This window comes from Hermetia illucens, chromosome 4 (genome assembly GCF_905115235.1).
Source record: "Hermetia illucens chromosome 4, iHerIll2.2.curated.20191125, whole genome shotgun sequence".
In the NCBI taxonomy this organism is placed as follows: Eukaryota; Metazoa; Arthropoda; class Insecta; order Diptera; family Stratiomyidae; genus Hermetia; species Hermetia illucens.
Window position 1 is genome coordinate 149,750,675 of NC_051852.1, and position 19,676 is coordinate 149,770,350.

A 19,676-nucleotide genomic window follows, 5' to 3' on the forward strand; every position below is an offset into this window, starting at 1 on the left:
AACGTCGAAACAGATAGATTTATAGATTGAGAAGAAAAATAGGTTTCGATTAAAGGGATTTATATGTATAATGTGTTCATAAATGATAAAACCAAACCACTGTATTTTTTCGAACATTTCTCGTAACTATTGGAAGAAACGTTCAATTACTTTAAATTTTTGGCTGAAAGTATTTGCATAGATAATGAATTTACCTATGTTTATCGTGTCACGCAGCATTCATTTATATCAAAAGTTCATAAATAATAGAACCGTTTATTTCTCTCAATTTTTATAAAATTCTAAATATAGAAAACAGCAATAAAAAAAAACTTTTAGTATTACATATGCTTCCCACGGCAATTGATTACTAAATTGATAGCGTTTGACGATCAATTTTGTTTCAGGTAGCCTTGATTGCCCCTATTGACTCTTCAATGTTCTTAAATTAGCGGCGATCATGGTAAATGTCCCCAAAACCCCCCATGCCCCATAGATTCTCTATTGGGTTTAAGTCAGGAGAAAGTGATTGTCAATCCAGATTAGGCACTTTAATATAGCGACGCTTAAACTGCCGCGTTATCATGCATGAAAATCAGCTCATCTGATCGAAATGGCGTCCAATACGGCATCAAATTATGGCACGGAATTTCCTGATAACCTTTGGAATTCATTTAACTATCTTCTTCTTTTTCTTCAGCCTTTGTCCCGTTCACAAGCGGGGTCGGCTCGTCGTGATCGGCTTCGCCATTTGGCTCTATCGAATGCCTGATCTGGGTGCAATCTCGAGGCTTTCAAATCCCCATCCAGCGTATCAAGCCACCGTTGCTTAGGTCTGCCTTTTGGTCGTTCATTTAACTATCGATGAACGCAAATGTTGACTTGCCAAATGCCGAAAACGCTGTCCAAATCATTACAGATCCGCTAACAGAATTTATGAAAAATTATGCCAATAACTGACAAACCTCTCTGGACCACGAGTCAAAATTTTTTCTCATCGGATCAGACAATCCAAGCACAAAAAAAATTAAAATAAAAAATTCATACGTCCACGCCTGATGAAAATCTGCAAAATTTGTCCAAATTTGGCAATGTTCCAGCTTAAAACATCGATGCTATAAGCATTGACATGTGACAAGGGTAATTCCTTTAGACTCTTCCAAATTATCACATATCCAAGATGGAACGCGAATTCGCTAGGGAGTCTGCAACACTCCTTTGTTGAATTTAACGCCGCTCAAAGTGTGCCGCTTTCAAGAGAACTTAAGACTTACGGGCGATGAGAAAATTTCAACCTAAGCTTTGGGGGCAGCAACAGTTCTACTATCAAGCCCTATCTCCATCTCCACCGAGTTGTTTCTTAATGAAAAGCTGCAGACGCGAAAAGATGATGGCGAGTCTCACGTACCTAAAAAAGGGGAAAATTGTACGAATTGATCCTCCAATTTGGGGGTTAGGCTTAATGTTCGCCGCAGATTGCACATTATTGAATGCATTCGGGCGAGTTAATCTTGACAGAGGAGAATGATTTGCCGCGTTTGCAGGCGCACGCGCATGTTGCTGCAACATGAACTCAACAGAGTTCAAGGCGAACGTAGCGACATGGGGAGCGTTTCTTGAGGAAACAGCTGGGCTGGCGGTTGAGATTGAGGGGAAAGTTTTGGATTGGCACCGGGGACAGCTGTGAAGGCAGGACGTGACGTTCGAAGAATTTTCGCTGGAGCATCTGGTGAAGCGGATCTTTTCTCAGAGATACAGAGCCAGGGATACGTTGGAGCCGAGGAAGTTACGGATTGTTTTAAAGGCGCCGATGGAGCTTCAATCTTTGCGAGCGGGCCTTCACTTTCAATTTCGCCAACTTTTTAGGTTTTTGGGATAGCTCTTCCCTCTAGGTCGTTTTCGGCCACTTAGGATGATCGTTTGATCCTCGTATTCCGCCAAGTTCATTACAGTATTTCAATTATGATACTGAAATCAAACTTAGAGAAAAACCAAAATTATTTCTTTCAAGTCCGTGAGTAATTTATTGTCCTAAATATACATTCCAGTAGCAACTTCCTACCTTTATCAGTGGGTTATGCAAGAAAAAAACATTTAGAATTAGCTAAGGAATTGACAGCAAAAGGGGCACTAATAACTTTCAACTTTGCTAAAATAGCCAGAGCCCAAGAATGTGAGAAAGCCCGAAAGAGAAATATCCACCACAATAAACTAATGTCGCTCCGCGATATCACCTCAGCAGGACGCCCAGCATATCGCGATGATACCAAATTATGTAATCAATAAATCTACAATCAAATTCACAGTAGAGGAACTAAAACTACTGAATAAAAGCTTCAACTATGCCATCGCAAAAATATAGAATTACAAAACGACGAAGTAATAGTTTCTTATGACATAACGGCACTATTCCCTAGTATCACGATAAAGGAAGCTATTGCGCACCTAGAAGATTGGTTAGTCTCCGTGGACACAACACACGAAGAGGTAAAAAAGGGAAACTACTGAAGAAGCTAGCAACTATATGCATGGCAGAAAATTACTTCACCTTCAGGGGCGGCTTCTACAGAACAACCAAGGGAAGAGCCATTAGTAACCCACTTTCACCTCTAATAAGTGAGGCATTTATGGTTAACCTAGGAAGAAAATGGCAACAAACATAATGCCTAGGGTATGGATACGGTATGTGGACGATATACTTGCCATAGTTAAAAAAAGCGAAAAGGAGATAGTCCTATAGAAATAAACCAACTACACCCCAACATCAAATTCACGATGATGGTAGACAAAGAAGAAGAAATCCCATTTCTCGACATATCTTGATATTTTTAGGAAAGATAGCTCGTCACAAAGGACTATCATAAGCCCGTCGGACTATTCATAGCAACACAAGGCGGCCGCATATCACATCAGTGATACATCGCTTCCTAATAGTACCCCTATACGAACAAGAAAAAAGTAAAAGGAAGTCATATAGGGTAGGGTATCACCTATTCTAAAGAATTTTTGTAACGAGATGCGGACGAATTTGTCTAAATATGACATCGAGCTGGTGGGCTCTAGCAGAGAAACACGCTCAAGTGCCGGTTAACTACAGAGAAGGACCAGAAGCAAGACAAAGGAAAAAGCAGAATAAACCGAATGAAGTGCCATAACTACCCTAAAATACGAATTGGCCAGACAAAACGACTGGTTCATGCTCGAGTCAAAGACAATCTAAAAGAGGTCGAATTAGCCAAAAAACAAAAGCAGCATATAAAATCATCCGTAGCGAAAGACATAATTGAAGAAAGGCATGTAATGGGCGATTCCATAGCCTACACAACGACAAAATCTATGAGCGATACCATGACCGTCAGGTTGTGAATAGAATCCGGCTCAATAGGTTACGGTGGGCGGGTCACTTAATCCGTAGCAATGAGGATGATCCAACCCGGAAAGTCAACAAGGGCAATATCTATGGTAGAAAAAGAAGACGGAGACCCTGCCTGAGATGGAACGATGGCGTAGGGCCAAACAGCTTTTAGGGATATCGAATTGGTGGTCCCCGGCGCAAAACCGGGATGTCTGGAGGGGCAGCCCTAGAGCGGATACCGGTTGTTGCGCCGTTGATGATGAATGGTATAAGTAATACTATTCATGGATTGGGATGCGTTATCTACGCAGAAAAAAAGGAAAGTAATTGAACGTTTCATGCAGCATTTCTATCATTTTTGCAGTAGTTCTATCATTTATGAACGCATTATAGACTGCGGCTTTCGAGGGGTGCAGTACTACCTTCCGAGTAGAAATTGAGGAAGGCATACAACATGGAAAATATCCAAGATACATAAAGCTTAGTTGGTATTCTTCGAGCGTCTAAATTTTATTTTATAAGGAAGTTAACAGAACAGTTTTTCAACTGAGGACTAAATCTTTGTAAGGACAAGTACCCAATTTCGTGTATTATTCTCCAAAACAGTGTCTGGATAGAAGGTAATGTGCTAATTTCCCTATTTTTCGCAGATGGGACAGTGCTTGTGAATCTTCTTCAATTTTATAAAAACTACAGATCTAGGCACTTAATATTTTGTAGTGAAAAGTATAGGCAATTAGATGAAAGAAAGAAAATATCGTCTCCTCTTTAAGAAGGTAAATTAAGTAGTATTCAAATGAATGTTACACACAAACGAAAGTATTGAAATGATTGAAAAAATATGTCTAGGTCGATGAAATTGAGTTTCAATGAGTTCATGAATCCGTTCCTCAATTTACATCCATGCTACTGTTTTAATATATTATTCACTACAAACTCAAATGAAAATGTCATATGAACGAACAAACTGGAGTAATTTGGATCACGAAATAATGAAAGAAAAAATTTTATTGGTTTTTCATTGGAAAACATACAAATATGTGAGAGGGTCTTTTTTTGTTTGCAAAATCTTCAGAAAATGATATTGTTTTGCATTGAAATTTATAAAATCAATGCCTTGCTATTTTGTTTTTTTTTTTTTTGTTCGTTTAATGATGAATATTATACCTTGATCCAAGTGGGTCATTTGTGGCGCCACTGTTATCAGCTGATGGACCAGGACTAGAGACTGAAGCGCTTTTAACATGACCTTTACCACTTGGCACAGCCGATCCACTTCTGGTCAATTCAGATACAGCAGTTGCAAAGCTATTTGGATATAATATACAGGGTCGACATTTATTGGAAGCGTAAATTTAACAGAAAAAAAATTTTTATAGCATTTGGTTGGTTGATTTCGTTTTCTTATCAGGATCCTAAGCTAAAGTCTTTTTAATGGAGAACGTAATGAATAATGGGGCTATTCGAAAGGAAAAAAAAACTATGCAACACCTAAAGATTTATACAGCTCAGATGACTGAGGCAATATCGATGAGAGATGAACATATTTATAATATGAAGGATCATTGATATAAAGAAGAACGAAAATGTATTTTTAGGGTACTGGAAATTTTAAATTAACAAAACCTAATTCTAGAGTAGAACTAAACTAGCAAATTTAAAAACAGTTTCCGTTTTCGCTTTATTGAATTTTACTTACCGCAGATATGCATATTTTACTCGCTATTAGTGCTTGGGTTCGAATAGGGGAAAAAGTTCAAAATTGTTCTATTTTTATGATAATAAACATTTCGTTTACTCCTTCCTTCGATTACGTGTGTTGATGGTGCTCGTCACGAAAATGGAGAAACGAAATCTAGAGCAACGCGTCGCGATAAAATTTTCCCCCAGATTGGGCGAAACAACTTCAGAAATCTACGCTAAAATTGTAAAAGTGCATGGTGATAGTACTCTTAGGTGTGCCCAGGTGTTTCGATGGCATTAAGAGTTTAAGGAGGAGCGTGAAAACCTGGAAGACGAGGCGCGGACTGGGAGACCAGTCGAGGTGGGAACCGACGCGAATGTGCATCGTGTGCGCGCCTTAATCCGTGAAAATCGGCGTTTAGCAATTCGAATGTTTGCCTCGGAACTGGATACGAAACGTGAAACAATCAGACAAATTTTAACAGGCGATTTCAGAATGAAAAAGTTATGCGCGAAGATGGTTCCAAGGAACCTTTCTGAGGAGCAAAAGCAGTATCGAATGACCATTACAGAAGACTGTTTGAAACAAGTGGAAAACGATCCCACGCTGCTTGATCGAGTTATTACAGACGATGAGAGCTGGTTTTTCCAAAACGACCCGGAAACCAAACGCCAAAGCTCACAGTGCTCATTCTGGCGAACGCGATAGGAATGCGACAATGGCACACGCTGTGTCAGCTGCAGGCGATCGAATTCCGCCATTCATCACTTATTCATGACTAAAATTCCAGGACAAGTTTTTACTACATGGCACTGTGAATGTAAGAGCAGTAGCAAACGGGTCGGGATGGCAGAGTAAAGACATTAGCACTGAAAAAACTTTGCTCATCATGGATAATTACGAATCTCATATGACAATTGCTGGATTAGACTTTTGTAAGGAGAATAATATTGAACAACAATCGCATGGAGCCTCTCGATAGAGGAGTATTTGGGTCTCTCAAAACCTATTTTGATCATTCGTGCAAGGCGTGGATGTTAAACCATCCTGGTGTTGCTATTACTATCGACTTCATAGCTGAACTGGTCGCTGACCCGTTGTTTAAAGGTGCTTCCAGCATGAATATTGTCGCTAGATTCAGATTATTCAAATGCCCATCATGAGGCTGATCCATCGTATGCCGATTAAGATCCCGGTCGATCAAGTCTCGACCAATTAATTTCAATTGAAGATATTCGCCCATTTCCCAACTAAACTGCTCAAACCATCGAAACGAGGCCAGAGGCGACGTACAACTGGACTTCTTACGGATACGATGATGTTGAAGTCATTACGAGCTGAGCAAGCCGCTGCAACTAAAAGAAATCAGCCGCCGAAGCCAAGAAAAAAATAGCAGCTGAAAAAAGAGAGGAAGAGACAGCAAAACAGTAGAAAAAGAGCAGCAAAAGGAATAAAAATACGTCAAACGTGGTCATCCTAGAGCTAACCAAGAACACTCCGACGAAGAGACTGAAGAAGTCATTCGCAAGTACAAAACCAGACGTAACTGCTGAAAAATGACTTTTTTCAAACGGATAAAAACATGACAAGGGGGTCTACGGTGATATCACCATGGGTAAATCGGCTGTTTTAGGAAAAGAGTGGAGGACGGCGACCGCTCCAGGCGCCCTTTTACCAGCAAAACCGACGAAAATTTATAGTGAATGAAAAATTTACTGAACAGTGATCGTAGGATGAGTGTCACAATGATTGCTGATGACTTGAGCATCCCTCAACTTCTTGAGACCGTGGCAGAAAAATTTAACCATGAATAAAGTGTACACGAAGTTGGAAAGTGATCTTTCCGGATATTTTCCATCGTGTTAATGAAGACCCGATTTTTGGACTTGGCTTCACCAGACTTTTTTCCATTCCCGAGAATAAAAGCGGGGAAGAAAGCAACATAGCTCAGTAGAGGCGGTTCAACATTCCGGACCAAGCGTTCTTGGAGGCTTACGAAAGCTGGGAAACTCATCGACAGTAGTGGATGTCTTTCCCCATTCGAACCCGAACACTGAAGACGGCGACAAGTACAGTGAAAGCAATTCCTGTAGACACACTATAAAATGTTATTTTAAAACGTTCTAATTCCATGAATTCTGAATAGGTCTTAATGTCACCTTCACGGTATCTTCTTATAACTATATTTCATTATTCACCATGTGGATTGGGCAGTTTACCCTTCGCTAGTCATTCTAGTGAGAGGTTTGTTCAAGAAAAATGGTAAATTGAGAGCGCATTTCCCATAGACGCACATGGGGCGAGTGGATTTTATTGTTGCTGGTGTTTTTTCTTTACTTTCTTCACAATCAATTTTATTGTTAATCAATCGTTGAGGGAAATTCCTTCATGATTAAGAACAGATAAAGGTGTGTACGTGCGAGGGAATGGGTTGGTCCAATTTTCACAAAGCTGCTACGGTTTCAAAATCTGAAAAAACTCGTCAGAACTTTCTTGAAAATGGGTGAGCGGTACAGTGCAAAAATGACCACGAGAGGCAATACTAAGGTAATCTCCCCCAAAAAAGCCCAAATAAAGACGGAAGTAACAACAAGTCGACTAAATGCCGCCTAAGTTCTAACGCAATTGAATCTTCCAATTAAAAAACGTCAAGTGCAGAACATTTTAAGTGAGGATACTTTCATGGCGTAGAAGAAATCGAAGAGAAAAAACACCATAAGGACGCTAGTCTTGATGGGTGGTAATTCATAATTTCTTCCGACGAAAAAATTTTAATCTGGATGAACCAGATGCTTTTGCAAATTATTGGCATGTTTTAGAGAAGCAAAATCCATGTAGGACGGAACTTTAGAGGCAGAAGAGTGATGATGTGAGGAGCTTTTTCCTACTTTGCCGAGACGAAATTATGTATTGTACCTACAAAAATGAAGTCCAAAAAATATGGCGAATTGTTGGCAGCTGCGTTGGTACCCTATTTGGAAGAACAGCAATCGAAAGGATGGTTTTCGTTAAAGTTGCGCCGTTATTGAAGTGGCCTCCAAGGAATCCAGACCTGGATCTAATTGAGAGCCCCTGGGGGATAGTAGGAGGGGGAGTTTACGCGAACAACCGACAGTTTACCAAAGTGTTCGTGCTCAAACAGGAAATCTTCGCGAACTGGATGAACTCAATTATTTGAAATAGAAAAATATTAAAAGCATGTAATTTACCACTTTTGTTGATCAAACCTCTCGCTAGAGTGACTAACGAAGCTAAACTTCACAAACGACAAGGTAAAGAATGAAGTACAGTTACAAGAAGATACTGTTAAAGTGGCATTAAAATCTGTTTAGGATTCTCGAAATTAGAGCGTTTTAAAATAAATTATTATAGTGCATCTGTAGGAATTGCGAGCACTGTAGTCGCCGAAACATACATATCTGCGGTAAATAAAATGTATTATAGTAAAGTAAAAACGGCAACTATTTTTGAATTTTAAATAAATTTAAATGAAAATCAATCAAAGCGAGGTTGATTTTTGTATGGGGCAGGAATATTTAAATAAATCATCAAATACCATAGAAAAAAAAAATAAAAAGGTTTATGATCCTATTGGAAGTTCAATCCACTTCCCCTTTACATATTGACTTATATCTAACATTTATTGAACAAGCCGATAAATTTTCCTATAAAATATTGACGAAAGGAAAATAATAAAAAAAGGCACACATTCCTTTTCAACTCTCATTTTGAAAATTATCAAGTTAAGTAGGAATGTTACAAAACAATCAATCATAGTTATGAATCCAATTATAGAAATATATAATATAATTTAAAATTGCGGAATACTGCACTATAGACAGCCTCTTCGTTTAATATTTACTATTTTACCCATGTTAATTTATGAATAATAGTATGGAAACTATAACGAATGATATTACGTAGCTTAAACAATATCGCAACTAAATGAAAGAGATTCGTTGGTAATCCAACTACTAAATAATAGTAATAAAGATATTGCATAAGAAAGTACATCAGAGAAACAAAACTCAATTGAAGCAGACGAACGAAAAACTAAGAAGAAATTAAACAGAAATATCGATAAACAAACCTAGATTTGAAATAAAAGTGAAAATGGAAAAGAAAATACTTCATAACGAAATAAAGAGATATATCATAAAGTTGTTAATAGATTTTCATCCTGATAAATGCACGTAAGTATTGTTCAATTATTATTATATGATAGTAAAATTAGTTTGTGATTGTGAAGATTCAACGATTTTTATATGAGTCCTATATGGAAAATTTATTATCCCCAGCTTTTCAAAAAATGTCAAATTTTAGATTTAACAGAAAATATAATAATAAAGAAATATACATACTTCGATTCGGTCGGGAGAACATTAGTTTTTTCAGTTGATGAAGTCTTTTCATAAAGTGTTGTCGATCGTCGTGGAATCATACCGCTTGGACCGACTGTTCGGTTACCATTTGGTGGATCATACTTGGATGCACGTGGTTTCGCGGGGCTTGTAATGGCTGTAAAATAAATTGCGATAATAATTTAGTTGATTTATTGAGTAGATTAATTATTGACACTATGGATGAAATGGAGAATAGATGTTCTTTCACTAAATGAGATTTCATTTTTCTACATGAATTTGCTTGGATATTCTATGTTAAATTACATATTTATTTCATTAAATATAAAAATATGGTTGTGGGACGAGCAGCAGAAATAATGACCACCTAGCCATTAAAATAGAAGATTATCGTAACCAACTAGATCAAAATACTTTAGCGGACATGTGAAGCCTCAAATATAAATTTAATTCAAATGTCTAGCAAGGAAATAAGTTTAAAAACGTACAAGTTGCTGAAAAAGGACGCAAATATTTATCATATCATTCCACTCTGCCCTCACAGAACATATTTACTCTCATATTCATCTCACAATAGTAACAATCAGGATACTAACAGCTCTTACTATTATCAGCCGATGATACTGGCTTTTGCGTGGCTGAAGCTGGTCGTTGATTTTGTGCAGCTATTCTAGCGGTGTTTTCTTTAATTGTAGCTGAGTCTATGGTGTTCTGTCGTTTAAAGTTACTGCTTCTGTAAAATAGTAAAATAATAAAGTTATTTTCAATACAATCACATATAAAACAATTTTTTTTATCTTACATTGATGATCGATCAGTTCCAGTGGTCGCTCCAGTTCCTGCATGATTAGTTCCACCTGATGTGATAGCTGCTGCCGCTGCTGCATTTGTTGGTCCAACACCTGTTATGAAACGATGGAATATTTCTAGATTTTAAAAGGCGATGAATGGAGTGTGTATCATGATAGGGGGGATAAGCTTGTGTTAGTATGGGAATAAATATATAAATACAATAAAACATGTATTACGGACAAACGAAATCATTATCAAAAAATACTGTCTTTTCATATTTTACGAATTTTTTTTTTTTCTGTACAGTTATATTGAGGCACAATAAGTTTCATTTCTTCCTTCGAGACCTGTGAATTTAACCCTTCAATTTGGTTTATTCACAATATTGATTAGATACAAATTTTCCATAATTTCCACTAAGTGAATGTTTTTATTGAGAATGAAAATAAAGGCACATAAAATAGACACTAAGACACACAAAATCTAACATTAGTAGTTTGCGGTGGGATGTTCATGTGAGGGGAAGAAGCATGCAGTTAAAACTATTGATTTACGCCACTAAATTTGCATTATTTACTGACATTCTATTATTATAAACTATTTCAAAGCAACTTGAATGAAAATAGATTTTCTATTCTATATCACGTAGAGAAGTTTTTATTGGGTGTGGTGCATAAAACCAATTCTTCTTTACTAATACTCTTCTGAGAACGGCCTCAATAGCAAAATAAAAAAATATATCTATTAAGCATTAAATTTAAATGAAAGTTTTCTGGAAAACTAAAAGCCTTTTCACAAAGCTAGGCTTTGAAAACTAATCCTAAAGGCAAGCCAATAAAATAAGATACTAACACTACTTTCAACAGACAAATGACAATTGGCAAATTATAAAACTTACGTAATGTTTCGGCACCGCTTGAAGCTCGTCGACTCGGTTTTGTACTGGAAGCTGAAATACTTCGTATAACACCACGATGTGTTGGACTCTGTACAGATGAATTACCTGCTGCAGCTCCGTCATTACCGGTAACATTACTCAGTGATAGGGAAGACCCGGACCTGGAACCGTCGCTTTCGGGCTGTAGAAATAATGAATATGAATTAATAAACAAGTCGGGAAACCGGAAGCTGGACGCTTCAGGTACGAAAGGTTTTGTGTATTTCTTAGTACGTGGCATGTAATATATGCATATATTACGTGAGAATATCCACTTTCGGATGATATTGACATTCACAGTCTTGAATTTGCAAAGAAGCGACAACTTTGACGTATTATAACTTTGTTAGTAATGGTGCGATTTCCACCAAACTTGGTAAGATCATGCTCTATGTTATACTCTATATTGCTGCGAAATTTTGTGGTCCTAGCTTGAACTTAAGGGGGGTTTTGAAGCGAATTACTGAAAATTATATTAATATACTATTATTAACTTTATTTGTGCAGATATCAGTGTGGAAGGTATTTCGGAGCCCAGGCACCATATAGTGGCAGCCTCTTGATTTTTTTCAGATTTTTCGGTTGGGTGGTTTCTGAGAATGGCCCCCGTAAAAGAATGGTCACTTTCAACCCCCCGCACTCCCCACCTTTCCAACAAATGTCAAAACTAAGACCAGCTTCGAAAAGTACTAACCGAGACCTTTAATTTGATACCCCACATGACTATATTTGATGAAAAAAAAAATTACACCCCCCTTTTGCATGTATGGGGACCCCCCCTTAAATTCGTTGTAAAAGGATGTAATTCACTGTATGCGTGAGCGTTCACAGTTTCCACCTTTCCACCAAATTTGGTGTCAATCGCTGCAACCGTCTCCGAGAAAAATGCGTGTGACGGACAGACAGACAGACAGACAGACAGACAGACAGACGGACAGACAGACAGACAGACAGACAGACAGACAGACAGACAGACAGACAGACAGACAGACAGACAGACAGACAGACAGACAGACAGACAGACAGACAGACAGACAGACAGACAGTAAACCGATTTTAATAAGGTTTTGTGTTTACACAAAACCTTAAAAAAGATTGATTAATTTAATTTTACCGGTAATTCTCAGATCAGATCAAAAGAAACACTGGAAGATTTTTTTCAATTTTATATGTTCGAAGTTTTTTAAAAGAAACATTTCCAGGTGAACAATTTTCATTGATGAAATTGTTTAAAATATGTGGTGACAAGTTAAGGAGAGAATGCATTTGTTAATATGCAGCATTTCCAAAAATGATAATTAACCGTTTTATTGTTGCTTTCAAAAACGATTTATCCTGTTGTATAGAATTCGAGAAATTCATAATTCTTGTCTTTGTAATGAGGCTGGATCAAGACATACAATTTATGAAAAAATTCTCAAAAATCCTTTTGCTGCTCTATTGTAGCGGCGTCCACAACATTTCGATCACTTTATCTGGTGACAAGTTAAAAAGAAAATGCATTTGTTGATATGCATCATGCTAGCCCCTTAGCTTCTCCCCACTAAAAAAATCTAAATGATCGTTTTTATTCCCTTTTTCATCATTTTATTTACAAACCCCTATCACCCATTAACTTCCGTCAAAACCCTAAATCCATTTAGATATTTCAAATTTTAATATATAAATTTTTCTCATATTCCGAAAACGATCAATAACCGTTTTGTTGTTGCTTTCAAAAACAGCCTCTAATGCTGTAACATATATTATTTGAGGAATTCATAACACTTGTCTCTGGGTAAAGTGAAACGCATGCGAATGCAAATTGATTTTGTTGGTGTAATAAGGCCGGATCGAGGCATACAATTTATGGAACAATTCAATACATCAAGGTCATTGCTAACCGTACGCAACGCGACGCATCGAAAACCAGCCCTAGAAGAAACCACGAACTCTGAAAGTGACTTTGAAAGGAAAATTTGGTTGAGGGTTGGTATCTCGAAAAAAATGAATTAGTAGATTAGGTAATTATGCAATTCGCACTTTAATGGTCTAAATATTTTTATCCACAAACAGAAACGGAACAACCATAAATAAACGCCACGCCGAGCTCGGAGTGAATCAACGTGTAAGTGTTATTTTTTTGTTTTGATCTCATTTCTTTTTATATTTTTCTTCTTGCGGTCAGAAGAAAGCGATCGATTTTTTAAAGACCCGTTTGCAACCAACCAACGGAATTTTCACCGCTGGTTTTCCCCTCTCGTGGCGAGTTCGAATATGCCACGGAGAGCGCCGGCAGCGTGATCTATCCGTTCGCAATAACAACATTCGAAATAAATATCGGACGCGTTCAAAACGGACTGGTGTTGGGCAGCCTTGGGCAGGAAACGACGATAGAAGTTTAGCATGCCCAAGAACCTCCGCAACTCCTTCACGGTTTTCGGACGCGGGAAACTCGTGATCGATTCCACCTTGTCTGGGTCGGGCGGCATTCCGTCAAGGGAAAGGGACCGAGGAATCTCACCTGTGTTTGAAGAAAATTGCATTTCTCAACGTTTAGTACTGAACAGACCTCAAAGAGACGTTGAAAAATGCACTCGAGTTGGGCTAAGTGCTCAGACTCAGTGGAAGAAGCGACCAAAACATCATCCAAATACACGAAACAAAAGTCGAGGTTTCGCAGGACCGAGTGAATGAACCTTTGAAAGGTTTGCGCCGCATTGCACAACTCGAAAGTCATCCGTGTGAACTCGAAGAGTCCCAAGGGTGTGCATATTGCCGTCTTTCGAATGTCTTCTGGAGCTACAGGGATTTAGTGATATGCCTTGGCTAAATCCAAGGTCAAAAAGATGCGGCAGTTTGCGAGATGATGTGCAAAGTGGAATTGGATACCCTGTTGAACAAGTTGCTCAAATTCTTTCCCCGCAATAGCCAGCTTCTGGAGTGGTAGAGGATGCACCTTTGAGAAGATCTGGGATCCAGTGATGTTAATGTGGTGCTGCACATTGTGCTTCACTGGATTGAGAGACTACATGCGGTAGTAATCTGGCTGAACTTTTGGAGGGGTGCCCGAACACGAGAGTCAGGAATGTCCTCCAAAAGTACGGAAAGATTGTTGCTTGGATGAGATGCGATATGGCCCGACGCATTAAGACTAGTCGTGGGATCTATAAGGGACTTGTTCTGCAAGTCCACCAGCAACCCATAGTGACACAAGAAGTCTGCGCTGAAAATGGAGAAGCTGACATCCGCCAGGATGAATCACCACGGAAACGTCCTACGCAAGCCAAGACTCACGTCCACTTGCCTGTACCCGTAGGTGCTAATTCACCGGGAATTTGCCGCCGCAAGTTTCAAGTGTTGAGGAAATAGCCGATGGTGCCGGGGTACGGGAAAATCCGAAACCTTCGCATCAGTATCTACGAGATAACTGCGCCTGCTGAGAGGGTTATAAATTGTTAGTCGACGTGGCGCTGCGTTCTGGGTAGCCGTCGCCAGGACCCTTCGCGGACCTAGTTTTTTTTTTGTGATAGGCGCGAATTTACACGGAAGCGTACATCTGGTAGCTTTATCGCCGAATCTACGATGGTACCAACAAATGCTTCGGTCCATAGGTTGTCCTGACGACCTGCTACTCGATCTCCCTTTTCGAGCAGTAGACCACGAGCGAGCTCGCGACCTGCCGCTCGAACGCTGAGCGTCCAGTGTCTCCCTCATCTCAGCCATGCTGGCCACAAGCGCGGCCAACTCGCGCTTCAGCTCGCCAGGGGCCAGGACTCAATAAATATCTGAGGCAGAGGGAACTATGATCGGGATTGTGATCCGTCGTGGATCTTCCCTCTCGATCGCGTCACTCGGGTCCGGAGACTTACGGCTCCACGCGCTCGGTCGAGCCGCTTATTTTTATTTTCCAGTTTTAGCTCGCGTTCTGGTTTTTATTCGTTAGGCCGTATTTCCGTTAAGATCATTACTAGTTTTCGAAATGTAATATGAAAACTTGAATTCTATCCACATGTCAATATTATTATATTTTCGTTGTTCCTTTTTATCTGACCTGAATACTAGCATTTTCATTTCTCATTCTTTCCTTCTCAAAAATATTTTGATTCTAAATAAAATTTATCTTAAATATACGATTAAGTCTAATGCAATATTTCTATATAGTAAAAATTTTTCTAAAAGTGAACTTACATCAGTGCTCTTTCGTCCAAGAAGCAAATATGTGGCGAACACATCATCATAACGAACTTGTGACAATGAATCTTCAATTTCTTGTTTAGAATAGCCCATTGCAACTAAGGCTTCTATACTCATTACGAAATTATGACGTTGAATGTAGGCGGGTTAATGGCGTTTCATTTACATTTCATTTATTTTTTTTCAGTCGTAGTGTCATTTGCGTTGGATAGATGATGAATGTTTTGTCGCGATGTGCACAGCAAAAGAATACATAATAAATGTTGAAAAGAAAATAGAATAATATATTAGTTTTAACCTAATACATTGATATTTCATATAAATATTTACATTGCACTATATACAATCAATACTACAAACTCTGTTTTGCAAAAAACATTTAAGTTACAAAAAATAAATATATTTTCATGTTTCAACTAGTCAAATGAAAATTATTAATGATCTTAATATTAAAATGACATAAATGAAATTATGCGAGACATTAAAAAAGCAAATGCAATATTAAATGAGTTAATGCAAATGAGAGATGTTAAATTCAGAGCGAACAGAAAAAAAACAATAAAAACAAAATTCGGTAAAAACTTTCCACAAGTGTGATATGTATTATATATAATAACAAAGGAATCTTTTTTTTTTGTTTAAAAATTCATTGAGAGGAGTCTGTTGACAGTCTCGGTTCATCTCTCTTTTTAAATAAATTTCAAATCAAAGAGCAATAATAGTATATACCCAAAAAATATCTATATCTTCTCATTAAAAAAAAAAGTAATAATTACTAATTCATCACTAAATCAAACTACTCCGAAATATATATTTTATCAAACAATTTTGTGAACAGACTCATTCCATACTAAACTGAAAGGACTAATTAATAAACTTCAATAGACATTACACTTTTTTTACATGCGTTCTTTTTTGGAAAATAATGTTACATTAGCAAATTTAGTTTTCAGCAAACCTGATTTCCTATGAGCTTGGTTGGCTTTAAATTAAAATTTTAGTGCTTTGAGTTTATTATTGTTTTCGAGTAATTTCATATAATTTACATTTATACAATTTTATTGTGCAGGATCACGTGTTATTTGAAATTATAACATATTTAGAGTTGAAATTTGTTTTCTTTTTTTTTCTATATTTGCAACGATCTTTTAATACTCGTGAATTGGATTGAATAAAGTTATAATAATAGAGTGCTAATTCCTTTCAAATTTTAAAATGGAATATTCCAAACAATGATCGATTGGTTGTTGCATTGCATCATTGAATGATATTTTAAAATTAGATTATGATGCGACTGACGATAGTGTTCCATAGATAAATATGAATTAAGGAAGTTCAATAAGAAACTTTCACTGGCAGATGCATTCGTATGACTGGAGAGTCGAGCATTATTGCATTTTGAAACTAGGGAAAAGGAAGAAGAAGAACTAGGAGTTCTTTTTCCAATATCGATAAAGATGAATCTACAACCCTACCCCTGCACTATATGCATATGAACAATTCATGTGAATGAGAAACCTTAGGAAGGTTTTATCAAATACTTATGCATAAGCTTTTTATCTATATTTATCTATTCCATACCAAGTTCTTATCTTTACTGTGCTTGCTTTTTAAAAAGATTAAGTAAAATATAAGTAAACAAAACTCGCGACGACTTACGAATAAATAAACAATTCTCATTTTTTTTGAGACGATCTGATGCATTTTCTCACAAATTATTTCTGTCTCAATTATCAAGCTCTCTTTTACGTTATTACTGTTGTTTTATTCCTCACTGCCTAGAGAAATCAGATTCACAATTTTTTATATCTAATGTCGAATATCTAAGAAGATTGTGACCATGATCCGAAAACATGTAGACAAAATTGTTAACCAATATCTAACGTGGAATCATATGACCTCTAACCGCATACACCAACATCATCATTATTCATTCAGTGTGATGAGCGTTTGGCTTGATTCATTGCGTATACTTTTCTTTATTATATTCAATTTAATTCGTTTAGCATTGACTCGCTATAACCAAACCGTGCCAATTTACACATATGCATTTCGATGAGTAATTAGTAACACTTTGTGGAGTGGAAATAGAAAAGCGGATGTGTAGACATACACACGACGTTTTGACTGAATGGAATCAGTGTTACGGTGGACGAGGATTAGTGAACATTGGATTAGACTTGAAGAAGTTCTGCTTATTTAATTATATTTTCATTCAGCGAGTATGTATTTTATATATGTAGGATTTTTCTTTTTGTTTTAATCAGGCTGCGTGCAGTGTGAGGAAACATAATCTACATATACCTACTGTATCGATCTTATTATGTTTTTTTTCCATTTGAAATACAATGCTGAGCTGAGAAACAAAAGTAAACTCTGCCTCAAATACATGCAAATGTGTGAATCTCACTAAAATAGGATCCGAAAAAAGGCTTCACTACAGGAGTATCATTGAAAAACGATTTCTGAATTCAAAATTATTTATTAGATATTTGGCACACATAATAAAAAACTTTCGTTTATACATTTATATTAAAACTTGATGAAATTTATTCGCCTGATCATGAGAGGAATAATGATTTGATGATGGAGAAATGATTTTTGGGTATATCCTAACGGCCACCGTAAAATTTTGCCAATCAGATTTACATAAATTTGTTTTCAGTCTAATGGCACTGACAAAGATACTTCACCTCCGTCCTGTCGCCCTCTATGGTTCTGGGTGTTGGTCGGCTATAAAAGACAATGAATGGCGTCTTGCAGTAATGGAGATGGAGAAGTTGCGTTGGACTAGTGGCGTGACACGTTTTAATCACATCCGAAATGAGGATATCCGCGATCGTTATGGGGTTACACCGATCGTGGAAAAATCGCGAGAGAGGCGTCTTCGATGGTATGGTCACGTAATTCACGTACCAAGATTGGTTTGAACATCGAAGTCGATGGTAAGCGACCAAAAACAACGGTGGCTTGATACGCTGGATGAGGATTTAAAAGCCTCGAGATTGTACCCAGATCAGGCATTCGATAGAGCCAAATGGCGAAACCGATCACGACGAGCCGAGCCCGCTTGTGAACGGGACAAAGACTGAAGAAAAAGAAGAAGGCACTGACGAAGATACTATAACAGTGATAAAGATTGACAAAAATTTAATTGTAATCTTGAAATATAGAGATAAACAGTAGGATGCATGTATTTCCGATAAATTAGAATGAATACAATTCAGAACGGCTAAGAAAAAAGGTCAAAAAAAATTCAAAGTTGGATCTTTGTGCATAATTTACTTATACAATAGAGACCAAAAGATACGAGCAAATAATCCACAAACTACGTATAAACAACTCTCATAAGACCACTCTTTTTGCAAATCATTGTCAGGTAATCTCCGTATCGGCTAGAGTTCAATGCAATTAGCAGAAATTACGTAATAACTTTTTATTGGCGAAAATACCCAATGTAATTTTATGCATCATTTACCATATACGAGTAAGATACCCGATTTGCATAATAGAAATCAAACAGGTGAATATTCAAGGCGTATGGGAATATTGAATTTATACATTTGCATGTGTCGGTGCTTACAGATTTCGTGAAGAATGTCAAAAATACTGCATTTACCTCGAAATATAGTAACAACACCCTCTTCTACAATGTTTTAAATCTAAAGAGTTTTAGTTCCCAGTTAAGCAACTGTTTGAACAAAACTTAGCTTTTGGCTACCAATTTTAAGGGGGGCATCCTATGTGTCGGATGTGGAATCGAATTTTTTTGTATCAATTGTATATATATGTAGTGTAGAATATATGGGCACAGTGATTTTTTGATATTCGGAGTCGTTCAGAAATTACAGTGTTAAACACGTAATAAGTGACATGACAGATCTATGTCGATCGCTGTAATAAAGCACGTATTTATCGGTCCGAATGACGTTCCAATGACTTCACTAAACAGACAAGAACTGAAGCCAAGGCTGTAGATGTGTTTCTTGAAGAAACCTAAGATTTATGAACTAGGTATAGCAGATTAATGGTCAGTTAAGATTTTATGGCTAAAAATCACTTTATACTTTTTAAATGCGTTTTTCTCGAAACTGCATATTGAAAATTTGATGCCACCATAGCCCAAAATCTATCCAACGAAATTCTTTGAAATTCTCAGGACTTATTCACAATATGTTTCTATGGTCCGCAAACTAGGATAATTGCAATTCATTCAGTAGTTTTTTTTTTTATTCATTGAAGAGGCCTTAAAAAAACACCAAAATTCACGGACTGTAGTCAAATGTGCACGTTGAAATGCCGTTTATTTTTTTTGGTATGATCACAGCGCCCTCTAGCGTGGCAGCAGAAAAAACGCCTTTTTTTGGAGATGAGTGTATAAATTACTCTGTA

At 37.3% G+C, this 19,676-nt stretch overlaps 1 protein-coding gene across 25 annotated transcripts in view; it reads right to left on the reverse strand.

The window, feature by feature from the left end:
- The window catches only part of LOC119655776 (serine/threonine-protein kinase MARK2), a 512,551-nt gene that overhangs the window by 36,331 nt on the left and 456,544 nt on the right, over window positions 1–19,676 (reverse strand). For 15 of the 25 annotated variants that reach the window (XM_038061858.1, XM_038061848.1, XM_038061839.1 and 12 more), the window contains 6 exons: window positions 15,279–15,391; window positions 11,070–11,250; window positions 10,182–10,305; window positions 9,976–10,112; window positions 9,380–9,536; window positions 4,502–4,642 (listed from right to left, as the gene is read on the reverse strand). In XM_038061858.1, coding sequence (XP_037917786.1) covers window positions 4,502–4,642; window positions 9,380–9,536; window positions 9,976–10,112; window positions 10,182–10,305; window positions 11,070–11,250; window positions 15,279–15,391 — 853 coding nt within the window. The remainder of the gene's footprint in view (window positions 1–4,501; window positions 4,643–9,379; window positions 9,537–9,975; window positions 10,113–10,181; window positions 10,306–11,069; window positions 11,251–15,278; window positions 15,392–19,676) is intronic. The other 10 variants (XM_038061862.1, XM_038061860.1, XM_038061850.1 and 7 more) reach the window with 6 other exon arrangements.